General features: G+C 35.1%; 1 protein-coding gene across 5 annotated transcripts in view; it reads right to left on the reverse strand.

Annotated features, from left to right (window-relative positions):
• Positions 1–4,070: 4,070 nt before the first annotated feature.
• The window catches only part of SNTG1 (syntrophin gamma 1), a 327,370-nt gene continuing 306,664 nt past the window's right edge, over positions 4,071–24,776 (reverse strand). For all 5 annotated transcript variants that reach the window (XM_040080452.2, XM_058422692.1, XM_058422687.1 and 2 more), the window contains 2 exons: positions 15,874–15,984; positions 4,071–6,863 (listed from right to left, as the gene is read on the reverse strand). In XM_040080452.2, coding sequence (XP_039936386.1) covers positions 6,693–6,863; positions 15,874–15,984 — 282 coding nt within the window. In that variant the 3' untranslated portion in view covers positions 4,071–6,692. The remainder of the gene's footprint in view (positions 6,864–15,873; positions 15,985–24,776) is intronic.

Raw genomic sequence — 24,776 nt, forward strand, 5'->3', positions numbered from 1 at the left:
GTATGTGAGATGTGCACTTCAGGCTCTCAGCCTAAATTGCCAGAAAGGTACAAAGGTGCCTAAATAAAAGTAGGCACTCCCTCATCTTCCAGCATCTCTTCCCTCAGTCAGGGAAAAAGACAAACAAAATTAAACAAATCCAAGGTTTTTTTTCTCTAGTATTTCCAGCACCATTTGAAAACTGTTTGGTTTCAAAGATATACCAAAAATACCTTCAGGCACTGCAATATTTGCCTAGGTTAATTCCAACCAAGCACTTAAATGTCAATGGTAAAATAATCTGGTGGCTGGGTGATAGTTGTAGGTTGAGCTTCATAGCCAGGGAAGAGTGGTATATTTCCAAAATCCTAGCAGGCATTAAGTGGGTGACAGGCCTTGTAGAAATGGTCATACAAGTAAGGAAGGGTCATTATGTCTATTAAATAAAGAGTTGTTGAGAAATAGCTTTACCACCCCAGGTTCTTCAAATATTTTCTTGATTTCCCAGGCTTGGGTTTCAACAATATAAAACTCATACACTGTATGACTGAAAGCAAAAGATTAGTTAAAAAAAAAGTATTTATTTTCTATTTTTTTTTTGCTATGTTCCATTACAAAAAGAAGCATAACAAAAACAAAACAGAAGATAGCATTTTATTAGTACATTAATGAGCTTAAACAACCAGGTGACTTATGCTTGTCACAAATACATATTACAAACAATCACAAAACCTTAACTAAAAATTAAATAAATAATTTGAATAGCTTTTCTTCTTTTTTTATTATTTATAAAATATATAGCACTTTCTATTACATTTTTCAGTCATTTTAATCCATAACAAATTAAATTTTATGACATATATTGCAAATATGCTAAAGGGATAAGAATAATTAAAAAAACCCCTAAGTTCCTGGAGGTATGAAATAATAAATTTGTTAATGTTTATCAATTTATTATCATATATCCAGATTGTGCATACCCTGCAAAAATAGCCATTTCTTCAACTAATATACATATGTTTCTTTATAATATTGTAAGTTTTTTAAATATAAAGCTTCATGGATGTATGCTTCTGTTTTACAGTTGTGCCTAATATGTAACTTTCATTAATATATACTGAATATATTCCATTAGTATATACTAATATGTAGACACATGCACACACACACACACACCCGTCCTCACACACATACATACACACAGAATTATATATTAGTATATACTGAATAGCAAAAGAATTTCTGTAACAGATAGCTGGGACTCCTGTGGAGAAAGTTGTTGAAAGTGGAAGGCATGTGTAACACAGCATGGAAAAAAACTGACAAGGAAATGTAAATGAAAGCATTTGTTTTCACATTGTTCAAAATATTTCAGTAGATTATGCAATCTACTGTAATAATATACAGAATTTGGACAGAAATTTCTTTTTATTCTAGTATTCCAATGTTTTTTTCTTTATGATTCCAAGAGGATATGAATCACTGTCCCTGCTAAACTTCCTGAAAATGGAGCCAAGCAAGTAGAAATGTGTTGACATTATAGAACTTATTTCAGGAAAATAAAATAATTCTAATTTACAACCCTCCAAGTCAGGAAAGCACTTAAGCACAGATATGACTTTTTTTGCTATAACCTGAAAGTTAACCATACACTCAATGTTATGCTCTTGCCATCATCCTTAACATTGTCCCCTGGCCATGTACAAGGTTTAGAGGCTCCATTACACAGATAAGTACAGTCTTGCATCTCTCTGAACAACAGGAGTGAGGGAACATGGAAGTGTGCTTGGGGATCCCAGAGCCAATATTGAGGTGTGTATATGTGGCAGATGGGGAGAAAGATGCAGCAGGGAGAGGGCTGACCAGGATGGGGAAGCCTGCTTGCAGCCAATCCTGTGCACCACTGTTCTGGTGTGGTGAGGGAAAAAGTGATGCAGAATAACCTGCCTGGGCAGCATCAGCTTTTTCAGCTTCATTCTGCCCCTTGCTGCAGCACAGCATCCCACTTCAGGCACTAAGCTCCAGGGGGCTACACTGTGAAGCTCAACTTTTTATCTTTTTCTCCATGGTGCACGAGCAGCAGCTGCCAGAGACACAGAAATGGCTGGCACCAGCTCCTGGCAGTCCTGCTGATAGCATCTCAGAGGGCTTTTTCCTCTGGACTCATTTCAGCCGGGCTGCATGTTCTGAAAGCCTATCAGGACCTGGAACTGGGATGCTTGCTTAGTGTCATCCTGAAAGAAACAGCTCATGCGCTTGATGACTGCTCTGTGATAAGAAGAACTGCAAGAGTGGCTGTAGGCAGGAGCCTGGCTTAAAAATCACACTCCTGATAAAATGAAGACACTAAAGTAGAAGCACCTCTAGTTCCTTAGAGAAACAGAGAGAGACACACATACAGATGCACCTTCAGAAATCTTAAGCTATATTCCCACCTTGTGTTTCCCTTTTGAAGTGCCCGAAGTGCAACCTCAGGCATCTATGAAATTTTGGGAACTTGAGTGAGTCTTTCATGTTTCCCATCATACTGAACCAGCCAGAGGTGTGAGTCTTGAGCTCAGACTCATAACTGCCTGAGACAGAACTTTTAAAATCAGCCTTAACTTTTTTTTCAGATGCCAGACTTTTTCAGAGACCAAACCACCACATAAAGAAATAGAAAGTGAAATGCAGGGCTTAGTGTTTTCAATGTTAGTAAAATTTCCAAAAGCTTCCTTGAATTTGCAAGAAAGAATGAAAACTGATCTGAATGTCTAAGGGCAACAGTTGTACATTCTCAAGATCTCGAGCCTTTTTAAACACTTTGTCTGACAGAAGAAACAACTTAAGGCATTGAATAAACCAAATCACATTTAAAATACCAGGCTGCAGTGTTGACAACTAGACGTTTAACCGCACACTTCAAGGTGTTCTGATAAGTCTCTGCATTTAAAATAAATAAATATATTTTTGTGGAATCAAGAACTAATTTAGAAAACAAGATTTTTCATTATTCTTTTCTCAAAGCATATTGATACTGCATGTAATTGGTTTGCATTCTGAAGAATTCTAGTTTGAATAGACAAAACTTTAAATGACTGGTTTAAAAAATAGCCCACTTACAACTAGCTCTTCTCTACAAAATTCTTGATATACTTCACATAATAAAATGGTTAACAGAAAAAAAAAAAAAAAAGCTGATTTTTATTTTGAAGGTGCCTTTGTGCTACTGGAATGCAAAGCTCTTTTGAAAATCTGTGACTCTTAATTTTAAAAATATGTAGAAAATGGAACATGTTCATTTACTGATGAAATCAAGAATAAATGTATTCAAATTGGTAACACTTCCATAATAAAATTATGCTAACAATATAACCTAGTATATGATTAGTTCTGTGAAGATCAGATAATTTAAAATTCCCATCATAAAGCAAACCAAATCAAGGCAAATCTATTCAGTTATACTTAAGAGTACATATTTTTGGTATACAATGTAACATCACTTCAATAGGCACAGTAATATAAAGAATTTTCTTTATTAAACTTACTTGAAAATATCATGACACAAAGAGAACAAATTACATATTATGCTATGGATTGGTTTGTTTACTCCTTCTTGTTAAAATATTTGCTTTCACTTGCATACAGATTTTTAGCAAAAGCTGATGGCTCATTATAATTCTGTTTTTTCATTTTCAGTGGGCTGTGTTGACTTACAAAACACTTGTATTCATTATATGTTATGTGTGAAATGACAGGCTGCAACATAAAGCCTGAGTTTTGACATATGCATATGGAGTTCACTATGCTTTAAATGTAGGTATTTACATGAAAAATGTAGCCATTTAATATGTTTTTAAATTTTAATTTGGTACTAGTTATAACACAGAATTTAAAATAGTTATAACACAGAATTTAAAATATTTTGCCTCTTTGGTTCAAGACTGACTTTCTGACCAAGTTGTTCTACAAGGGCAAGGTTGGATGCAGAGGCACCTCTGAATATTCTGTAAGGTCACTGAACAAATGCCTGCTGCATTTACAAATCAACACTGACCTGCAGTCAAAGCTATAACATCTTATATTCTCTCAATAACACTTTTCTTCTTGAAAATAAAAGCATTTTTGAAGCCCCCCCCCCCCCCAGTTTACCTCCTTAGAAAAACAGCAACAAAAACAACAACAAAACCAATTTACAGGCTGATGTGTTTCTTAAATGTTCTGTATTTAATGCCCAGTTGCAAAAGTCTCAGTGATGAATGCAAGTGTTCTACAAACGGAATTCTTGACAGAGATCTTCGGGACACCCTGGTAGAGTCCCAAAAGTTCATTACATTAACTCCATTCTGCACAATGAGCACTCTTGTTTAAACTCTTTGTGGGGGGTTTTCATATAATGCAACTCCTTAATCTACAGAAATTTGCAATGACATACTTTGTGCTGGTTTGGGCAAATGTTATGCTCATTCATGCATGTCTCTTTAAACATCACTCAGATTCAGTGATGCAACTGCACATCAACGAACAGTTGAAGGAAAAACATTCAACTGACAGCTGACCAGTTCCAGATTCTGCTTTTGCCAGCAGAAGTGGTAGCACATGGCCACTGTTGTGACGGCTGAATGCCGCAGCAATGCAGCGAAATAGAGGAGATAATTTGGGAGCACTGAGAACTGTCATTAAAAGATATCAGGCTTCTCTTTTCAGCACTGTCAACACTCTGCCAAAATTTATGTTTCCAGTATATGCTTTCTGGACAAGGGCAGTGTCTGAGTTACTACTGTTAAACTTAAACTGTTTTGATATATCTAAATAGCTTTAGATTCAAAATATCTGGGGTTTGTGTCCCAAGCTTGACGTCCTATGGACAGCCATGGTAGTTTTATCTGTCCTTCAGATGTGACCCCCTTATTTAGGGACAGTTTTTGTTAAAAAGTTCATGGTAGTGTCTATGAAAATGCTGGATTTTGATGCCACTTAGAGTATTTAATAGTGGGATAGTTACAATATTCCACTGAATTTAGGATGGAAAATAAATGTGTAGAACTTGGAGGCATACTAATAAGAAGCACATATGTACCAGAAGACACTTGAAAGTGATAAAAGAGTTCCCCTCCCCCAGATATTTTCAGATTATTTGGAACTAGTTTCAAATTAAATCAGCTATACTTCAAAACAATGTTGCTCTCACACATCTAAATCCAAATATTTCTAACGCAAAGCAAAAAACCAGAGAGATTATTTGTTCCTACATTTCATTCATCTTTTGTCCCTGCCTTGCATTTTGAATTGTTCACATTCAGATAAGATCTCCCCTGGCTTCACTTTTGAAGTATTCATCACCTTAACAAATAGAAAAGGACTGTGATAGAATTAGTTTTTCTGCTAAACAAGGAAGACAATGGCCCTATCTCATAACTGCTACTAACAAGTCTAAGTGGCAAGGAAAAAAAGGTAATTTTGATTTCAATACAATAAATAGAAACCCCCAAAACTACAACGGAAATGAAATACCTTTTTTCCATCATCTTCACTGGTGTGTGTCACAGTGCAAAATTAAATTATATTTTAAAATTGAAATGAAACAAAGTTATTAATTTGAAATTTAAAAGTCCTTTATATTTCATCATTAAATGATATTCTGAAACTAGTACTTGATCTAGAGTGATGTAGTGGTCTTAAAAAACAAAGAAATTATGTATTCTGTAATGTAATCTTTATAGATTATTCAATTTATTCCTGTATTTTATTTTCAATATATACATAAAAAAAAAACTTATTAAGGATTTGAAGGGTAAAATAATTTTTCAAGCATAATGTAAAATGTCTGTATGTTGAGAGTTTAAATGGAACATAAGTTCCACCTATGATGTGAAATCAAGGTTAACCATGGTGGGTTGTCTGAAACAATTTCAGTATCTTGTGAACAAAAAATTAGATTTTTGGTATTTAATTCTTAACAAAAAAGGGGGAGGAAATAAATAGAAGATAAACTATTTTTTGTACTTGCACTTAATTTAAAATTAAAATTAAATTCATATACCACTATTTTTACTTGAAGAAGAGGGACTTATCCATGAAAAAGTGGTTTTTTCTTTTTGCAGCTTGTTTGTTTTGTTTTATTTTTAATGTATCAGATCAGTAGGGCTATATGTTTGCTGTGGAAAAAGTAGCATGACTCCATGGAAGAACATGAGTATGGATTTACAACAGTGCTTAAAGTGCTTTCTTATTTGAGGAGGTACTTACACAAATGTCTTTTCATGCTTATCTCCTTTGTCACCATGTACTATATGCTTGCTCTCATTTATAATATAATGATAGGGCGCTAAGTTCATACTCAGAGTTTAGTATGTTGTCATAAAAAAAAATCTGAAAAGAGGAAAATGAGAATTCTATTTGTGTATTATTACAGCAATTTGAATATTTTATTAAATACTCAAGTGCTTCATTTCGCCATTTATTCCTTTGCTTCCAATGTTGCTTAAAGCACTATGTAAGTACAAACAGATAATACTAAAAGCATATCCATCCTATTCTGGGGTTTTGACTAGGATTATTTACTGATGTCTTGCAGAACCGAGATGAAATTAGGATCCCACGTGACCATTTATCTGCTGATGCTGCAAGATGTCTTGCCTCCAGGATTGGTTTCCACATACATGGTTCACCAAAGGTCTAAATCTTATGAATATTTATACATTTTTATGTTTCGTTGTTAAGTGGCAGTGCTGTCATGGGGGATGTCCAGTAGTGTACTTTAATTTGCCAGTACCAGAAGTTGTGGGAGCAGCAGAAGCTGTGGCTTGGCTGCCTACATACAAAGGGTCCAAACAAGCCACTTTGGCTGCAAAGAATGAGTGAATACAGTGAAGGACTGCAAACAGGTTAGAAAACTCCAGCTCCTGGAAGTGAAAAAAACAAACAAAAAAAATTAAACATGAAATGGAAGAACACCCTGCGAACATGCAACCACCCTGCAGGAATGAACCACCGTTCCAACAGTAATAATTTTAATAGCTTGATGTAATTCTGCTAATTACAGAATTCTCCAGTGTCTAATTCTCCATTATAGGGACCTTGACATTGAAAACTGAACATTCTGTAAATAATTGCTTGGAAGCTAAGATGGACAAACTTCTGTATTAAGTGCCTCCATAGAAATATGAGATCCTACTAGCTAAAGGGGAAAGAAAGTGACACTACATAATTTTTATTTTGCCTCAGGTTAATGCAAATCTGGCACTTTTGCAGGTTAACTTAGATAGAAACTTTACGGCTGTGCTGCAACAGTCTGCACACCTCTGGAGTACTACTATTTGAACAATGTACCCACAAAAATTAATAATGTCGAGTTCCACATATATTACATTTGTTCATCATGTCGCCTCACACTATTAATCAGCTATTAAATCACACTATTAAACAGCTATTTGCTTACCTGATTCTTTAATAGCTATATTAAAAAAGAGAGGACATATTTCCAAACTGTGTTACTATCACATAGTGATGATTTGGATATGTTATTGGGCCAAAAAAGGAATATACTCCATGTTTTAAATTTATTAGGAATATTATACAAATTCCTTATTTTTCTGCTTTAATTTACATTTCTTTATAGCCCAGTCAGCATGTGATTAGACTGGTTGGGACATTTTTAGATTCCACTAGAGAGGAAATAAATAAAAAGTACAGGTTTTTTACATACATAAATTTGCTCCTTTCAGTCTAATTGACTTGATCTGAACAACTTTTTTAGGTTATCTTCAGTATGTGTTTTTGAAGCTGGTATTTAATCAATAAATATCTGTTGTATTTGAAAGCAATTACTCAGGTACTTCAATACATATAAGTCTAGGGAAAGTAGTACAGGTTTTACATCTTTCTGCTTTGATTCACTGCCCATACAGATTTTTTCACTGCAACATGAAGCCAATAATTGATATCTGTGGTATATTCTACTTGTTTTTCTGTCTAGCTTTGATACTTCCAGGCTGTGTAGTGCCATGGTTTTGCTCTTTTGTCTAGGAGTGTCGCAGTGTCCACATAGGAGAATATTGAAAACGTTGTAAATTCAACAAAAAATTGCTAAATCTCTCAAAATGACATCAAACTGTGATTTTCTGACTCTTGAGATTTCCTGGAAGACATTGCTTCATGGGATACATGGAGGCATTCAGAAATCCCTCATGGGTGAGGGACAACAGTGTGAAAGCAGACAACTTGATGTTCAGACAATCGAGTGATGTACTGAGTGGGTAAAGCTTTGTTCAGGTCTCCTACAGCCTCAGGAGATGTCCTCCAGACACACTCAGAAATAAATTGATAACATCCCATGAGGTTCTTTAAACTCCCCTGATGACCAATTCCTAATAACAAAGATAAAATTTATGCCAAGTTTCACAAACCTGACAGCTGTGTCTATATAGAAATATAATCCATTTAGAGACATTCTCAGTTTTAAACCTGGAGAGAAGAGCAATTTTATCACTATGTCAAAGTGGATTTTTTCCTCCCTCAATTTCAGAATAAGAAAATTTATCATTAATAAGAAAATAATGGACATTCAAAGATGAGGAAACAGAATTATGGAAGCTAATTCAACTAAATAACAAAATAACAACTATGAGTCGCTTGAATTAAGTTCCTTTTCAGTTAAGTTCATTTTATTAATATATTCATTTACCCTTTTAGTACTATAAAAAACACCTGAAGCTTAAGATAAAGGAATAAATATTTAGTGGAACCGTGAAATATTTTTAATATCAATTGCATGTATTATCTGTAGAAAGACTACATTTCCCCTCATGTCTCAACAAGACAACCGCATTAAAACAAATGTTACAGTTTGAGAATTGTTCAAGTCAATTAGGTAATGCTACAAGCTGAACGTTGTTACTATCGTAATTACAGCTACTGAACACTGAACGTTCACAGTGCATGAGTATAATTACTACCAAGAGTTATCACAGGTATTTCTGCAACAGTAACACATCAGGAAGATCCACTGCTCAACTGACCATCAAGGGAAATGGGTGAGGCAACAGAACAGCCTCTGAAGGTCCCGCTTGCTGACTATTACCAACAGTAATGACACAACGTGGAAATTATCTTGACTGCAAAGAAGAGCACTAAGAAGACAGCAAGTGCTAGTTATTATTTGCAATGAAACACTATTCCTCTTTCAATGAAGACATGCATTTTTAACTGGAAATTAAAGCTGTGTGAAGCGCAGTAGGCTGACTGGTATGTGGCAAGTACCTGCAGGTCTGATTAATGGCCGCAACTCAGTTCCCAGAAGCCTGATTGATGGGAACAGGATCTATCAGGAACAGCACTTTTCAGGCAGATTAGCCTAATCACAAGAACCCTTAACAAACAGATACAACTCCATGTAGAGCTGCTGACAGACAAAACATGCCTTCACTTCTGCTGGGAACTTCCACATTTCTGTGCCTCCAGACTGGCACAGCTGACAGCACATAGAGGGAAACGCACAGGCCCTCGTGCACCCCCAGCCACCCTGGTTATTTCTGTACACAATTTGTCCTCAGCCAAACTTTTGTCTGAATATACGTGCCTCTAGGCAGGGTAGTGTGTATTGCACACACACTCCAGATGAAGTTTCAAGTGAACAAACAGACAAACCCTAAGAAACCTGAAAAAATACGCAGTTAAGCCATTGAAGTTGATACCAGCAGAGAAAGTCACATGCTCTGAATCCTCCAAAAAGCAAAGAAATCCTGATTTAAGCCACACCTACTTGTCCACGCACAAGTACACAATTTACTATTACTACAATTTCCAGACTGTGTCCTGCACACCACACCTAAGACCCTACTCTCACAGGAACATCAGTGTACCTTCTGGTCTTCAAATTGTCTTTCTAAGCTACCTCTTGATTAAACTGCTCTCACTTCTGTCACCAGACACTTCCAGAGTATTAACCTGAAGATCTGCAGTTCCTGCTGAGGACAATGTAAGTGGGCAAAAAAGCATGTGAGAGAGATGCAGTCATTGAGAAGTCAGAAGTATATTGGAATTCTAGTAGCCTTTGACAAAGGAAATCTGGATTGAAAAGACAGAGAAGGAGAGAGAAAACAGACAGTTTCCCCAAAAGAAAACAAACAAACCCCAGCAATCCCTTATTGCATTATATTATACATATATTATGTACAACTACAGAAATTATACATTTACAAAATCCAGCAACTGTATATTTGGAAGTACCCATGGTATACTTTTAAGAAAAGTGTTCTCTTTCATCCATATATAAACTGTTCATATGAGAAGATACTTGTTCATCAAAAGTGGAGTTGCATGATCTTTCTATATTTGCATAGAATCTGATCTAAAATAGATATTAGACAATTAATCCATGTGCAAGACATGGGGAAACTAAAAACTGAAACCACACAAACCAACACAAGTCAGAAATCTCAACTCAAAAAATCAGTAACTGCAACTGAGCAATCACTATAAGAATCTTAAGGATGCATACTTATAACCCATTTAAAGATGATATCTAAATGTGAAGAGCACTGTGATGCTCACAGAAAAACTCTCAAGGCTAAGAACAAGGATTAATTCAAAAATGCATTTTAGAGAACAGACTTGAAATGAGCAGAAATGTCAGTCTGGAAAATGATGCAAGCACTCATCAAGTCACCTTGCAACAGTAGAAAGTGGGTATTTTGTTCACAGCAATGTGATCAGTAGACAATCAGGATATTTAGATTAGATTTCTATACAAGATAATTTCAAGTACAAATTAATTGACATTAATTAATACTTAGGTATTAATATTTATTAATAATGAGATTAATACAAAATTCTTGAAGTTACACTTCTTCCTTGGCTGATACCATATCTGTGCCTTCTTTGGGTTTTCATATTCAAATAGATGAAGACAATTGACTGGACCTTCATATTGATAAACTTATTTTTGTACCCACTTCAGTTTTGTACTGCTCAGTTTAGGAGTTCAGCCAATCTGGGAACAAAAGCTCACCTGATACAGCACAGAAGTGCGGCCTTGCCTGAGTTTTTCTGAGAGAACTGTTGTGCTGCAATACAGACTGAAGTGTAGCTTTTGAGTCAAACTTGTAACAAGAACTGAGACCCTCAGTTTCCAGTTTGGTGTTAATTCAATAATGTAATAAGACATTGATTTTTATACACATCACTTACTCCTGTGTTAGGAGACATATGTTTATTTCTCGAAACAGGAACTCTCAAAAATTTAAGGTACTCTTCTGTTTTGTCAGAAAAGTCTAATACTTAGGCAAAATTGAAGATCACAGCACTCTAGAGTCCTCAGATTGTGTATCACCTCTGGAAGCTCCTGTGATACTCTTCAGACACTCATTAAACTACAGCTAAACAAACAGGTGAATAGATAAATAACTAGATAGGAAGGTCTAAGTGAATCCCTTTTGGGCCTTGCATATTCAGAGAAAGTTTTGCCCTTCTGTGCTTAGTTTTTTTTAACCCAAGCCAAGCAATTCAGTAAGAACAAATACAGGCACACATTGGCTCCACATTCTGTCAAGCTGACAGCTCTATTTTGTAGCTCTCACTCGTAAAAATTTTGTCTCACTTAGCAAATTTCTGCAATATCTCCTGCTGAGTGACAGCTGGGAAATAACCTACAGATTGGAATGTCTAAGGGGATATCAGTGATTAATGTTGCCCTTAAGTGGTTTTCTTGTCAGAAACCACTCTAGACCTTGCCATATATACCTTTAAGTTAGGTGTTTGCTTTAAGGCACCCTGCCATAGACCCACTGGTGCGACCTATGGTAATTATTGCTCAGATTTTTAGACTGGAACTGCTTCCATGAGGAAACACTTCTTTTTATTCTACTTTATACGTCTTCATAATAACATGGTTTAGCTTAGAGAGAAGCCAAACGAAAGAATAAGGACAATGTGTCTGCAGAAAAAAAAAAAAAAAAAAAAAAAAAAAAAAAAAAAAAAAAAAAAAAAAAAAAAAAAAAAAAAAAAAAAAAAAAAAGGCAGTATTTTAAATGTTCAAAAATCTAAAATTATTTTAAAGCTGAGAAGAATTATACTGGGAAATAAGATAAACTGTAACTAAATCCATAGCACATGCCATTTTGAGTTTTTTAAGTCTGGCATGAAGCGGACTAAAAAAGTTTTGACAATATTATAAAAAATATTAGCTGTTCAGTGTCAGTGAAGGACTTTCTTTCACAAAGGAATATAAACTCTGATGGAAAGTGTTTTTCTCAAAAACAAAACAAAACAAACCCTAACTGATGAATGTGTGTGGTACTGGACTTTATCTCAAGATGTGTTTTTCCTAGATTTTTCTAACATTAACACTGATATCTCTGTATATTCCACCAGAATACAGAGGAGATAATGGACAATCATGAAGATAGTATGGCTAAAATTTAAAATTTTGATGCATACCATTTTTTTCCCAACCAAACTTGTATAACTTGTATAACTACAAGTTGGAACACATTTCTAGAATACTAACAAATTTCTTTACGTTTGGATCAATATTCAATAGCTGAGCATTTTGACATTCTTGATTCTACAGATCATGAATAAGTGTTCTAAAGGGTATTATCACACAGGTTCAATGTGCCATAATCACACATATCTGGGAAAGCATGAGATACACAAAGTGTTCTGCGTTATAAATGAAGGAAGACAGGAAGAATTTCAATTTTAGTAACTTATATTTTTCTGTGAAGCTATTATATAGAATCATTTAGGTTGGAAAGGATCTTTATTGAGTCCAATGGTTAATCCAACACATCCAGGTTCACTACTAAACCATGTCCCCAAGTGTCACATCTACATATCTACACCACCCCTGTGGGGATGGTGATTCTGCCACTTCCCTGAGCAGCCTGTTCCAATGATTGACAATCCCCCTGGTGAAGGTACTTTTCCTAATATCCAACCTATACCTCCCCTGGCACAACTTGAGGCCATTTCATCTTGTCTGACGGCTTGATACGTATGAAAACAGGCTGACCCCACCTGGCTACAATCTCCTTTCAGGCAGTTGTAGAGAGCAATGAGATTCTTCCTGAGCCTTCTTTTCTCCAGGCTAGACAACCCCAGCTCCATCAGTTGATCCTCATCAGACTTGTGTTTCAGACCCTTCAACAGCTCTGTTGCCCTTTTCTGGACTTGCTCCACCACCTTAATGTCTTTCTTCCAGTGAGTGTCCCGAAACTGAAAGCAGTACTTGCGGTGTCCAAAAAGTTACCTGCTATGCCCTCCTTCCACATTACTGCTTGTGAATGAATAAGTGAAGAGCCTTAATACATTGGTGCAATGGCTCCTCCAAGTTTTGGTTTTACTCTGCTGAGTTTTCCTTTCACTACATTCAGATTATTCCCTGTGTATTACAACTCCATTAAAAAAAATGTTACAGCAGTGGCTCTCCAGGCCAGACAAAACAGGGCTGCATTTAACAGGTGATGATAGCTGTGGCATGAATATTCATCACAACCTTTAACAGATGTTTTACAAAATTTCCATCCTCTGATTTCAGATGAAGCCTGCATACAGTATTCATGAAATCTGGCATTACAAAAATTTCTGAAAATCTGATTAACATTTCCTAATAACTCAACAGTTCCACAAATAGCTATACCTCTAACTCAGGAATGTAAAGCAAAAAATAGAGACTAGACTGTTCCACTTCTCCTTATGATGAGTCGTGCTTTAAATCTATGAGAAGTTTAAAGGATCCAGAAGGGAGTTATCCAGAAATTGTAAGTCAACCATTGAAAATATACAACCCAAGAACCTTCACATTCATTTTACAGACACATTTATCTACATTTCTTAGACTAAGCAACATACTTAATATGTAAACAAATTGGAATTGATAGAAAGGGTCATTATAAATGCCACAGCACCTTCCAAAGAGAATATAATCTGTCATCTTTGCACATAGTTGATACGCTTTGATCACTAAGAAAATAATTAAAATTAACATTTTTTTTATTTCCAAGTTGAGTAATGTGGAAGTTTAAATTTATAGTAAACCAGGGAACATGACAGCATATTAATAAGCATGGTAGCAGGTTTGCATAATACTCTGGCTTCATAAGGTATAAGGTAATATTTCTACCTTAATAAAAGTTTGTCAGAATTTTCTAGAACTCAATTTGAGAGGAAGTAGCAATAGGTACAATGAAGGCACCAAGACAACTCTGAGGCTTATGTATGTCCAACATACTTATGTATCTCTAAGTGATTTATATGACAAATGCAATTTAAAACAAGGGGGAAAAAAAGCTATTTTTTTTCCAAATCTAGATTTTATTCTTTGATTTTTGCATTTTTTTTAATGTAACTCAGTATTAAAAATATATTCTAGTTTTACCAGTCCAAAAAAACCCCAAACAAACAAACAAACAAAAAAACCCCACCAAAACCCCCAAAAACACCCCAAAAACCACAAAGAAACCAACCCCCCCCCAAATCTCCAAACACTCCAATACTGTCCCATTTGTGGACTCCTATGAGTTTTTGGTAGTGCTAAAATCATGTGTCAATATTACAGCAAGAGCAGACAGATATTAGAAAAATAATGATGACTTTCATCCCTCATCTGTACATAAGAGCAAGATAAAAGTTTAAAATTACTTCCTTAACAGAAAATAAACCTCATGACATTAGATTAAACTGTATTTTCTTATTAGAGCTGAAAAAAAGTTCTGTACTATTAAAAATATTTCTGAATGACATCAGAAATAAGAAAATATTTATCTTTGAGCTGCAGCAAAACACAAAGGTATCAAAACCATGGTCCCCACATTTTTTTGCCGTTGATTTAATGGGAACTCTTAAATAACTTTATTTTATTGAGCAAAACACTCAAAATCAAGTAAACAGCTGCTGAGTAGAAAATAATCAACATCAAGCATAAAGAGACACGGGGGAAGATGCTTAATGTAGCTATTGGCATTTAAATACACAACTACCACCAAAACAATGCATTTTTTTCATTATATATTTTATAATACTCTACATATTTAGCACTTATAGACAAATTATTTAATCATTTCCTTTTTGCTCATGGAACCACATTTTTACCACATTCATTCAGCAATTTTGTCTCTGACATGGTCAGGAAAAACAGTATAGTAAATGCTTTAAAAGCAAAGCTTAGACATTGACAAGACAACAGTCTTTAGGCTTACACTAAAATTTGGATTCTAGTCAAAAAAATAACTTTGACCCAGACTCTAAGGCAGTTCCAACCGTTACAGACCTGGGGAGATCACTTCTCACACACATTGTGATAGTAAATGCCCTTATTCTCAAAAGATACAATTTGAAGCAAGCTTAAATCTCTCATGAATATTGTTCTAACGAATTAACTCTTGAATCAAATGTACAACTGTAAATACAACTTTCATGACTTTGCATTAGACACAGACACAAAGATTCAGTCTTGTTGGGAATTATGTATTTAATCCACCCTTTTCTTTTTTTGTTTTTCCTCTGACAAATAAAAACAGATTTTCAACCTTTGCTGAGCTTTGTTCCCAGGCTGACTTAAGGATATATTTTCCACTATTTCTTCATGATACAATTATAGGGTGAAAAACAGGGTACTCAAGCTCTCAGATAACTTTATCACAATGACAAAGAGAAGAGCTGGAAAACATGCTTAAACCCATATATACCATAAGACCTGTATTTTATTATTTTTAAATCTAACTACACCTTTTGAAAGACTTTTGACTAGATAAAAATAATTTGTTCAGTTTTCTTCAATTTCTTTGGTTTTCTTTGTATTCTTTGTGCATTAACCTAACATTTCCAAGTAACTTAGTTTGCTAAACTTCCCCGTTCCCCTAGCTGCTTTGAAAATTGTATATTACCTTTATAAAAAGAATGTATTGTTTTTACCTTTGCTTCGATTTGTTTAGTATCTTGGTTTTGGAACAAAAATTTGATTTTGCTCTTCCCATCATCTGAAGAACCTTTGAGCTGGGAAAACTTGTACCTCCAAAGCACAGCCTAAAGGGAAAAAAAACCAAAAACAAAAACAAACAAACCAAAATATAAAAAATCAGACATAAGCAAGCCAATGTAATTATAATTTAAAATTGTATTAGAAATAGCTGATCTCCTTCAAAGGAAAGTTTTAACACTTCTGTGGTACACAATTAAATAAATGTAGTGTTCTGTGGTCGGATGTTCTTTTAATCATGGATATATTATACTTTGGCAGTGCATGAATAACACCTGTCAGACTAAAATTGTGAAATTTACCCTGAAATTCCTTCACCTATATTTAATACTGACTAAACAAAAAAAGGATTGTTGAAAAAGACATAATGCTTTACAAAAAAATATACAATTAATAAAATTTAGAGCTGCCTAGGAAATTAAAATTATATCTAGAGTGGATTTATGTAGAAAAAAGAATTTTAAATGACTTTGCTTAAAAATGGGAAAGAGCTATTTTTGCAGTGTCTTTTCAATCTCATTTAAAGACACCCCCATCCTGCAGATATTCTGGATTGTTAAAACTTTTCATTGTGATTCCAACAGTATTTCACATAATTAGGAGGTCATCATCCCTTACATTGTGCTACTACTTCGATGAGCATTAATTTCACAGGCATAGGACAACACAGAAACTTAAGGAAAACCTTTTGTCTAAGGGTTTATAAATTACTTCCTCTCAGTGGTGTAGGATGACACTTCCATCTCTGCCCTTAGTCTTTATCTCTGAATGATTTACTGTCTACTGGAAATTAAACAGAATATGGGGGAGGTCATTTTTTGACTGCCCTAAGTCTCTGCAAGCCCCTTTGCTTCAGGATGCGTGGGTCTCTTTATGTCAAAGACTGGCAAAAATCTCTATCCTGCACCAAGCTGAATAAACTTTGTTGTGTTTGTCTTACCAACCTGATGAGAAAATAAACCACAGGGACAGCATCTTAACTGTGCACTATACACAAAGCAAGTGCTAGAATTTTTCTCCAAAATTGTCTCTATAGAGTTGCCCCTTCCAGATAAATGAAAAGGAACCCTGGTCTCAGCACCACTTTCATTCTCTGCATGTATGTGATAGGTGAGGTCCCATCTGGCCATAAACAGTGTTAAGGACATTCTGTTTCACAGAAATTAGAGGAATTTGGCAGCTTATGTGAAAATATATCCTATTTGTTTCAAATGTTGTCCTCCTGAGCCCACCAATCTGTGCTACAGAAAATAGAATATCTTGCCTCATTTCAATGCATGTGAAATTCCTTTGACACTGTTTGATCAAAGATGTTTCTTTATATTGTACAAATAGTGAGATAAAAACAAAACAAAGCAAAACAATCCAGTGTATAAAATCATTCAGGTAGCTATATTCCTACCTGCTTTGTAAACTCTATTTTTTACAGATCTGCAAATTCAACAAATCTTGCCAGAGGATCAAGACCATTGCCTTTCTGCAGGGACAGCAAATCTGCTTAGGTATGTCATTTCTTGGATGAGAAATGTAAAGGGCACTGATTGTCTCTTTATCTCAGGAGAAAACAATCAAAGCAATGAGCTATCATCTTTCTTTTCTCTGATGATATATGGAGAGGCCAGGAGAGAGATGTAGCATTAACAAGGACCCTTAGATGTGCAGGCAAAATCCCAGGGTATCTGGCCTTATTCCCAGTCAGATTAAGTTTGAATGAAGATGAAGGATGTATAGAACTGAGGTACTTTGACATTTCCATGCAATTTTGCCATGCACTTGATTCCCATTCAAAGGAAAGAGAATGACAGTCACACCAAACCTCATGCACGACTCAGGAACACACTTCAGTTTATGAATAACACTGGGTTTGGAAACTCCTATGCTGCAAAATCATGTCTATAGTGTAGAGAGAACTAATCCCGACAAAACAGCACTTCAACATCAAGACATTAAAACAAGCTCCTAGAACTGACAGTCTCTGCAGAGACAGTTAAATACTCTTCATCTAAAGATGTGTACTCTAAGTGTACTCCTTACACTTCATCTAAAGTGTAAGGAGTAGAAATGCTACAGAAAATGCATGAAATGATTCCCACATGAAAGAATTATCTGCTCCTTTTGAGTGATCTTCAACAAATTGCATACACTTTCCCTCAAAGTTGTCCACATGAGGGAGCGGTCACTTGCAAAAATAAGAATAGGGAAATGTTATTAGCTTTAAGTTATTAAGTTAGGAATACAAAGTATTTCAAGCTAGCTACTCTAGCTACTTCTTTTTCCAGAGAATCTCTGAATAACAAATCCTACATCCTGATTTAAAATGCGGAGAACTGGTTCATTATGGTAGAGTCTAGACGTGTGTCTACTTCAATACACCATACTACATTAAAAGTGTAACAGATAGCTTAAACCACTTAAACTAGGTTTTCAAATTCTAGATAGCAAAAATTGGGTAAATTAATTAATCATATGACCACTAAGACCCATTTAAATCCTTTGTCCTTTAATCCTTAACCGAAGAGGTTGAAGTGCTGTCCTGTGTAGCCAGAACTGCACATTTTGCCTGAGTAGCATACGTATAAGGGACGCAGAATGTTGTGACTGCAGTCATATCACCCTTAAAATAAAGTATCGTGGGGATCACTGCATTAATTCCTCTGGTTGCCTACGTTCTGAGTGTGGTTCTTGTCAGCTTTTCATTTTCGTTGCTGCAACATGCATAAGTGGTGAACAGGGACCAGACCCACACGTTTTTTCAATGACTACTTTATAGTGCCAAAGTAAGAAAGGCTAGACCAGACCCACTCACTGAACCACCAGTTTCACACAGATGTGCAACTATAACAGTGACATTAACACATGAGAGAGAGAGAGTTTCATATGTTATCTTTCATGATCCTAATGGCTGACTTCAATGTTACAGTGTTCACTGTGGTGACTCTTCCAAATTCTAATTTTAAAGGCTAATTCTCCTGCATTAGCCATAGGTATTCTTGGGAATACTGATCTACACCACTGTCAGAGTCATTATTTTTTCATGCTTTTTAATATCAGAGTTCCTCAGAACCATCTGTTGAATGATTGCCTCAGAAAGTTAACATAGGCTGTTATAATTTTGTGCAAATACATATTATGACTCTTAACAAATAAGTACGTTTGTAAAATATAATGGCATTTTAAAAAATTGTCAAACACCAAAATGTGTGACACATAAAATATTTCTAATTCAGTTTTCAGGAATTATGAAGTATAAACAGAAGTACTTACTGGCTTGAAGATGCAGTGTTACTGAGCTGAACACTCATATGGCTACTTTTAGCTGACAAAAACAGCCTGTTCTCTTCAAGTACATTCCTCAGTAACTGTGCATAACCTGCATCACTTAGAATATTTTACAGGTCTATATACAGCATTTATTGGAAGCAATAATTTTTTGTTTGCCCTAAAATAGATTTGACAGGTGGGCCAGGTGCCAATTCCTTTTAAAGCACAAATTGCAACCAAATTTAAAAAAGGTTCTCTTGTAGACAGTGGCATCAGCTACTCTTGAGGATCCTGACACACCTTTCAAGTCATGGCACACGACATTATGATGCCTTGATGGAAGATGAAGAGGAGAACTCAGTATGCAGTATTCATTGCCTTGAAAAGTGAACTCTCATTTGATGAGTAGAGATAGAATTTAATAACAACAGCAAGCAGTCCAATTCAGCAAGTGGGGACCAAGGCATGCACTGAAAATACCACCAGTGCCACAGTTTGCATACTCCCAGTGTGGTCACTGAAAATCTGACATAATTCATCTATGTCTTGAAAAATGCACTGTAAGAAGACAATCTCTTTGAACAAATACAGTATGTATCATGCATAAAATTGAAAACAACCAATAAGATACAAATCCTTTTCCCAATTTTTATTCATATATTGCTTAGGCTGCCTTTTGCATTTTTCACCATTTAAGAAAGTTAACTTCAAAGAATACCAGAATGCAATGCAAGCAAATAAACTGTGCAGACAGGCTGACAAATTTGATTCAGGACTCCTCTTGAGATACTATTAAATTATTGTAATAACAAATCATTAAAAAGCAAAATCCTGTATTCACTGAAATTAACAGGATTTTTTTTTTCTTGTGATGTTATCTGGGACCAAGATTCTTCACCAATTCTTTTTAATAAGAAATATTTTATTTATAAGTAATCATCTAGGACTCATTTGTGCTAGTCTTTGCAAACAAATTACTGCCTATTATCTTCTTCTAGTGCTATTCTGCTATAATTAAAAAAGGATGCTCTCTGCTTACATATTTTTATTTTATAGTTGGTACATAAAAGCAACATATAAATGACACATGGAAGAAAAGCTATTGATTTCTATACCTGTAATACAGTCATACATATGAAGAAAATCATATTGTTTCTATTCTTAGCAATAGTGCTAGATCTAGAAGACATATTCTAAAAGGCATCTTAGAAATTACTTTCACATTCACACTATATGTCAGTGTGCTACTCATTCCCAGAATCTTGGACTAACCCACATACAATTTTGTTGAGATGTCACCAAACAAAATAACTTTCCATCCAGGTAATGACATCAGAAATGTGGAAATACATCGTAACTGTAACTATCTTTGTTTGGGCTATGACTAGGAATATTCATTAGCTTTTTTGTTTCATTTTGGGTCAAAGAGTTTGTTCTATTCCTAAATAGAGACCAGATTATCAAACAGATACAGAATAAATAGGTGACTGTAGTTTTACTTATATTCATAGAAATGTGAATATCTGACTAGTCCATGGTTCTGGGATAGATATGTCATTTAGCATATAGAGGGCATTGTGCATTGGCACTAGGAAAGAAAATGTGTATTTTGTCAACATAAGAATCTCCAATCAGAACAGATTTAATTTGTGTCCTGTGCATTCAGCGATGAACTACCTCATTTAACAGTTTTGTCTCTTCTGTGTTGAATTATCCACTGTGGACCAACCCTCTTCTTGCAGAAAGACTATTTACACTTAAGGAACTTGAGCAATAGTGCTTGCACCATGTACTACAATGGCATAATTTCACCTGCCAGTGAAGCCACATGAGGAGCAGCTGAGGTCACTTGGAGAAGAAACTAAGGGAAGACCTCATCACAGTCTACAGCTTCCTTGTGAGGGAAAGAGGAGGGGCAGACACTGATGTCTTCTCTGTGGTGACCAGTGACAGCACCCAAGGGAATGGCATGAAGTTGTGTCAGGGGAGGTCTAGATTGGACATTATACAAAGATTGCTCACCCAGAGGGTCGATGGGCACTGGAACAGGCTCCCCAGGCAAGTGGTCACCGCACAAAGCCTGACAGGGCTCAAATTGTACAGTGTTCTTAGGCACGGAGTGTGATCTTGGGGCTGTACTGTGCAGGACCAGGAGTTGGAGTTTGATGATTTTTATATATCCATTCATAACTCAGGATATCCTATGATTTTATGAAATACAGCTTGTCTACATGCATGATTTATAGAAATCATAAGCATAATGTCATTCTGCTGACATGAATCATACAGGCATTATTATGTAATAGCAAAAGAAGTCTGGCCTTCAGTAAGATGCTTGGAAAAAAACAAATTCTCTCAGTGTTTTATAATGATTAGACAGCTACATCCCAGACCACCTGTAAATGGTGGAGTAAACAAAGAAAGTAATTAAGGAAAGGATGTCAGAGGTCACTCTTCAAGTTCTAGTTTAATCAAATACCTTTGTTGTCTTTTCCATCACACCTTCAAAAATCTATAGCTGCACTTTTCCAACACTGCCTCCCTTTTTCTTGATACTCTGAGTGATGGGATTATTCTTCCTCTTAGATTTTTAAGGAAATATTTTTATATCTCATATATGTTACAAAATTATGCTAAACTTCAATGGGCATCTTTTAAGCAAATGTTGTTTGTTGTCTGACTAAAATACATGATATTCCTTACAGTCAAACTAAATCAAGAGCAGAAGCCCTCTAGGTCCTTGTTTTTAAGAACAAAAGGAATTGAGTCTTCAGGCACCTGGGATACACCTTAATTTGTCTGTTTGTCTCATAGCTAATTGAGAAAGATTTCATTCTTGCCAAGTGACACTTTGTCCAGAGCTATAGCAGCAGTAGGGAACTGAGTAGGATTAAGATCTTGTTCATGCTCAGTTATACTGTGTTACTGATCTCTGGAGACTGTCTTACTACAAAAGAATTATGGTCCAAGGCAATTTCCTTTGTCAGCTGCTGCAGCTTTATAACTGTAAAGGGAAAGACAAAGGAGGACACAGAGGATAAAGAACAAAAATGAGACAAGGGAAAAAGGCATGAAAGTTGGCCCTTATAGAATAACTGTTCTTGTCCATTACTGAAATTACATAGAATGCTAAAAGACTACCGTGTATTTGTTTGGTCCTGATGGACAACTTACCAACATTTGTTTCTAGCCACAGAACATAGAACTGTATGAAACATGCTTGGTGGCTTATATTAAAAAGTTATAGTAGCTATTTGTTCACCATTTCAAACTTGAAGCATGGAATAAATATTTTTTCACAGGTTATGTCATTAAATCTCCATCTTCTAGTGAGCTTGGTTTCTTTCTGCCTTCCCTGCTACTGAAATTTGAATATCAAGGTTTTGATATACTGTTTTATTTCAGTATGTTGTATACACATTAGTTGCATGAAGAGACAGACAAGGTATGTGTCCCTAGGAAACATGGGATATTTTCCTAAAGAAATTATTAGAAATATTGATCTGTGTGATTTAGTAGTCTTTTGGTATGAAAACCAAATTAAAGATATTTGCAATGCTATTTATTGTTCATGGTGTGTTCTCTTTTTTTGGTGAAGCACTCAAGACTTCTGCAGGAGAACACAGGACAGATACACAGAGGTTTCTTGATAGGCACCTTGTGGGCCATTATTGGAGCCTTTTCTCACTTTGTTCTAGAAGCACCATATAATTCAGCAGAAACTTAATTTATATTCAATACTACAAGGGATAATTTTTTCTCTTCTGACAAATATATATTTTTGACTGCTGTTTTAATGAGCAGTAAATATGATGGAGTACAGACACAGTACTTTGCTCAGGTAGGTATATGGCAATGTATAGTCACACAAATACATACATACATTATTAGTAGAATTGATGATGCAAATATGCATAATATAGAAAACAATTTTAATGAATATGTCAGTAAAACAGATATATATATATAATATGCATATTTCCATGTATATCCACCCATACATTTTTTATGGAAGCACATTAAGAATCAGTTATTGAATGTCACTCGAGTAAGTAGTTTTATATATTGGATCACTTACGGAATAGTAAGATTAACCTCTGTACATCTCTTGTTATTCTGTTTAATCTATCAGTCTCCATACTTAATTCTTTAGGTGGCTGTTTTGGCTACAAATCTTATTTATAAATGTTCATCATAATATCTATGTAAGTCCATACCTAACAGAAATTGCTCATAAAAGAACTACATTTTTTCATTAAAACATTGATCTCTACATATGAGCTTATATTAGACAAATTTAGGACACAAATGCTGGGATGTAGTTGGGCAGGACTTGAGAAAAATATTTTCCCCAGAAAACATTGATACACAATACTGCAAAAATTACATAGGATAAAATTTGCTATGTAACTTCTAAGAACTGCTACAGAATTTTTTTGCATCTTTTTAGAGTTTTCATATTTTAAAATGAAATAAACAAAACATTTAGCATATGGAACATCTCCAGTGAAAAATTATGTCTAGAGCAGATGCTGTATACTAAGACACCTTGTAGTGCAAGGAGTAACTAAGCAAAATCTGGAAAATGTGAATAAGGCAGAAAAGAAAATAATATCTAAAGGGTATTCACAAAGATTAGTTAAATTCACTTTTCATAGAATACCAGCAAGGAAGAGGAAAGTTCAGTGAGAGGATTCTATTTGACATCCTATATTTCAAATAAAGCAAATAAAATTGGTTAAAGATGGTAGACATTTTTTGGAAGAAATGCCCAGTGGAAGAGATTTGTGGAAACTCCCTATTGATTAGAATTACATTTCTGTGTATGCCAATACAGGAGGCAGGTGGCTTTTTGACTCCAGGTTTATAAATACCACAAAAGAAGGACTACATCAAAAAAATTATCATAATCAAACATGTGCCAGTGTTGGCTTGGGCTATATGTCACAGTTTGCTTTCAAACCATACATTGCTAATAAAAGGTGATATCTTGCACTGGAGCTTTGGCTCTGAAAAGTGCTACAGAAGAACAAAGGCATAAATACACTTGTCACTACTTTTTAAGGTGCAAGGAGAAAAATTACATGTCCAAAATTCTATTTGGTAGTTTACAAGCTACTTACCTGAATTGAGAACTAATTTTCTGAAATGTTGGTATAATCTAATTTAACCAGGTAGTCTTAAAAGCTGTTCATTCTCTTTTCAGTAAATTACAATGGCTTGTTATAAAGTATCATACCAAAATACTCTAAATGAGAAACTACTGTTAACTCTATGAGTTATCAGTCAGAAAATGAGTAAGAGAAAGCAGAGAACATGCAGCAGAAACAGCTATGATTTATGCCAATGCTGTTGTAATCACATAACAGTACAGATTTTTTCTGAATAACTCAGTTCAATACTTTGTATACTCATATTTATCTTAGGTCTGTGCAGACACAGAAACAATGCTTTTATCTAATTATGATGTTTGACTTGAAATACATTTAGCACAGATGACAATTTTTAACCACTAATTTAAATTTACATTGTTAAGTATTATTTAAGGATTAAATGACAGCAAACAAGGAAACAAGCC

This window comes from Hirundo rustica, chromosome 1, assembly GCF_015227805.2.
Source record: "Hirundo rustica isolate bHirRus1 chromosome 1, bHirRus1.pri.v3, whole genome shotgun sequence".
NCBI lineage: Eukaryota > Metazoa > Chordata > Aves > Passeriformes > Hirundinidae > Hirundo > Hirundo rustica.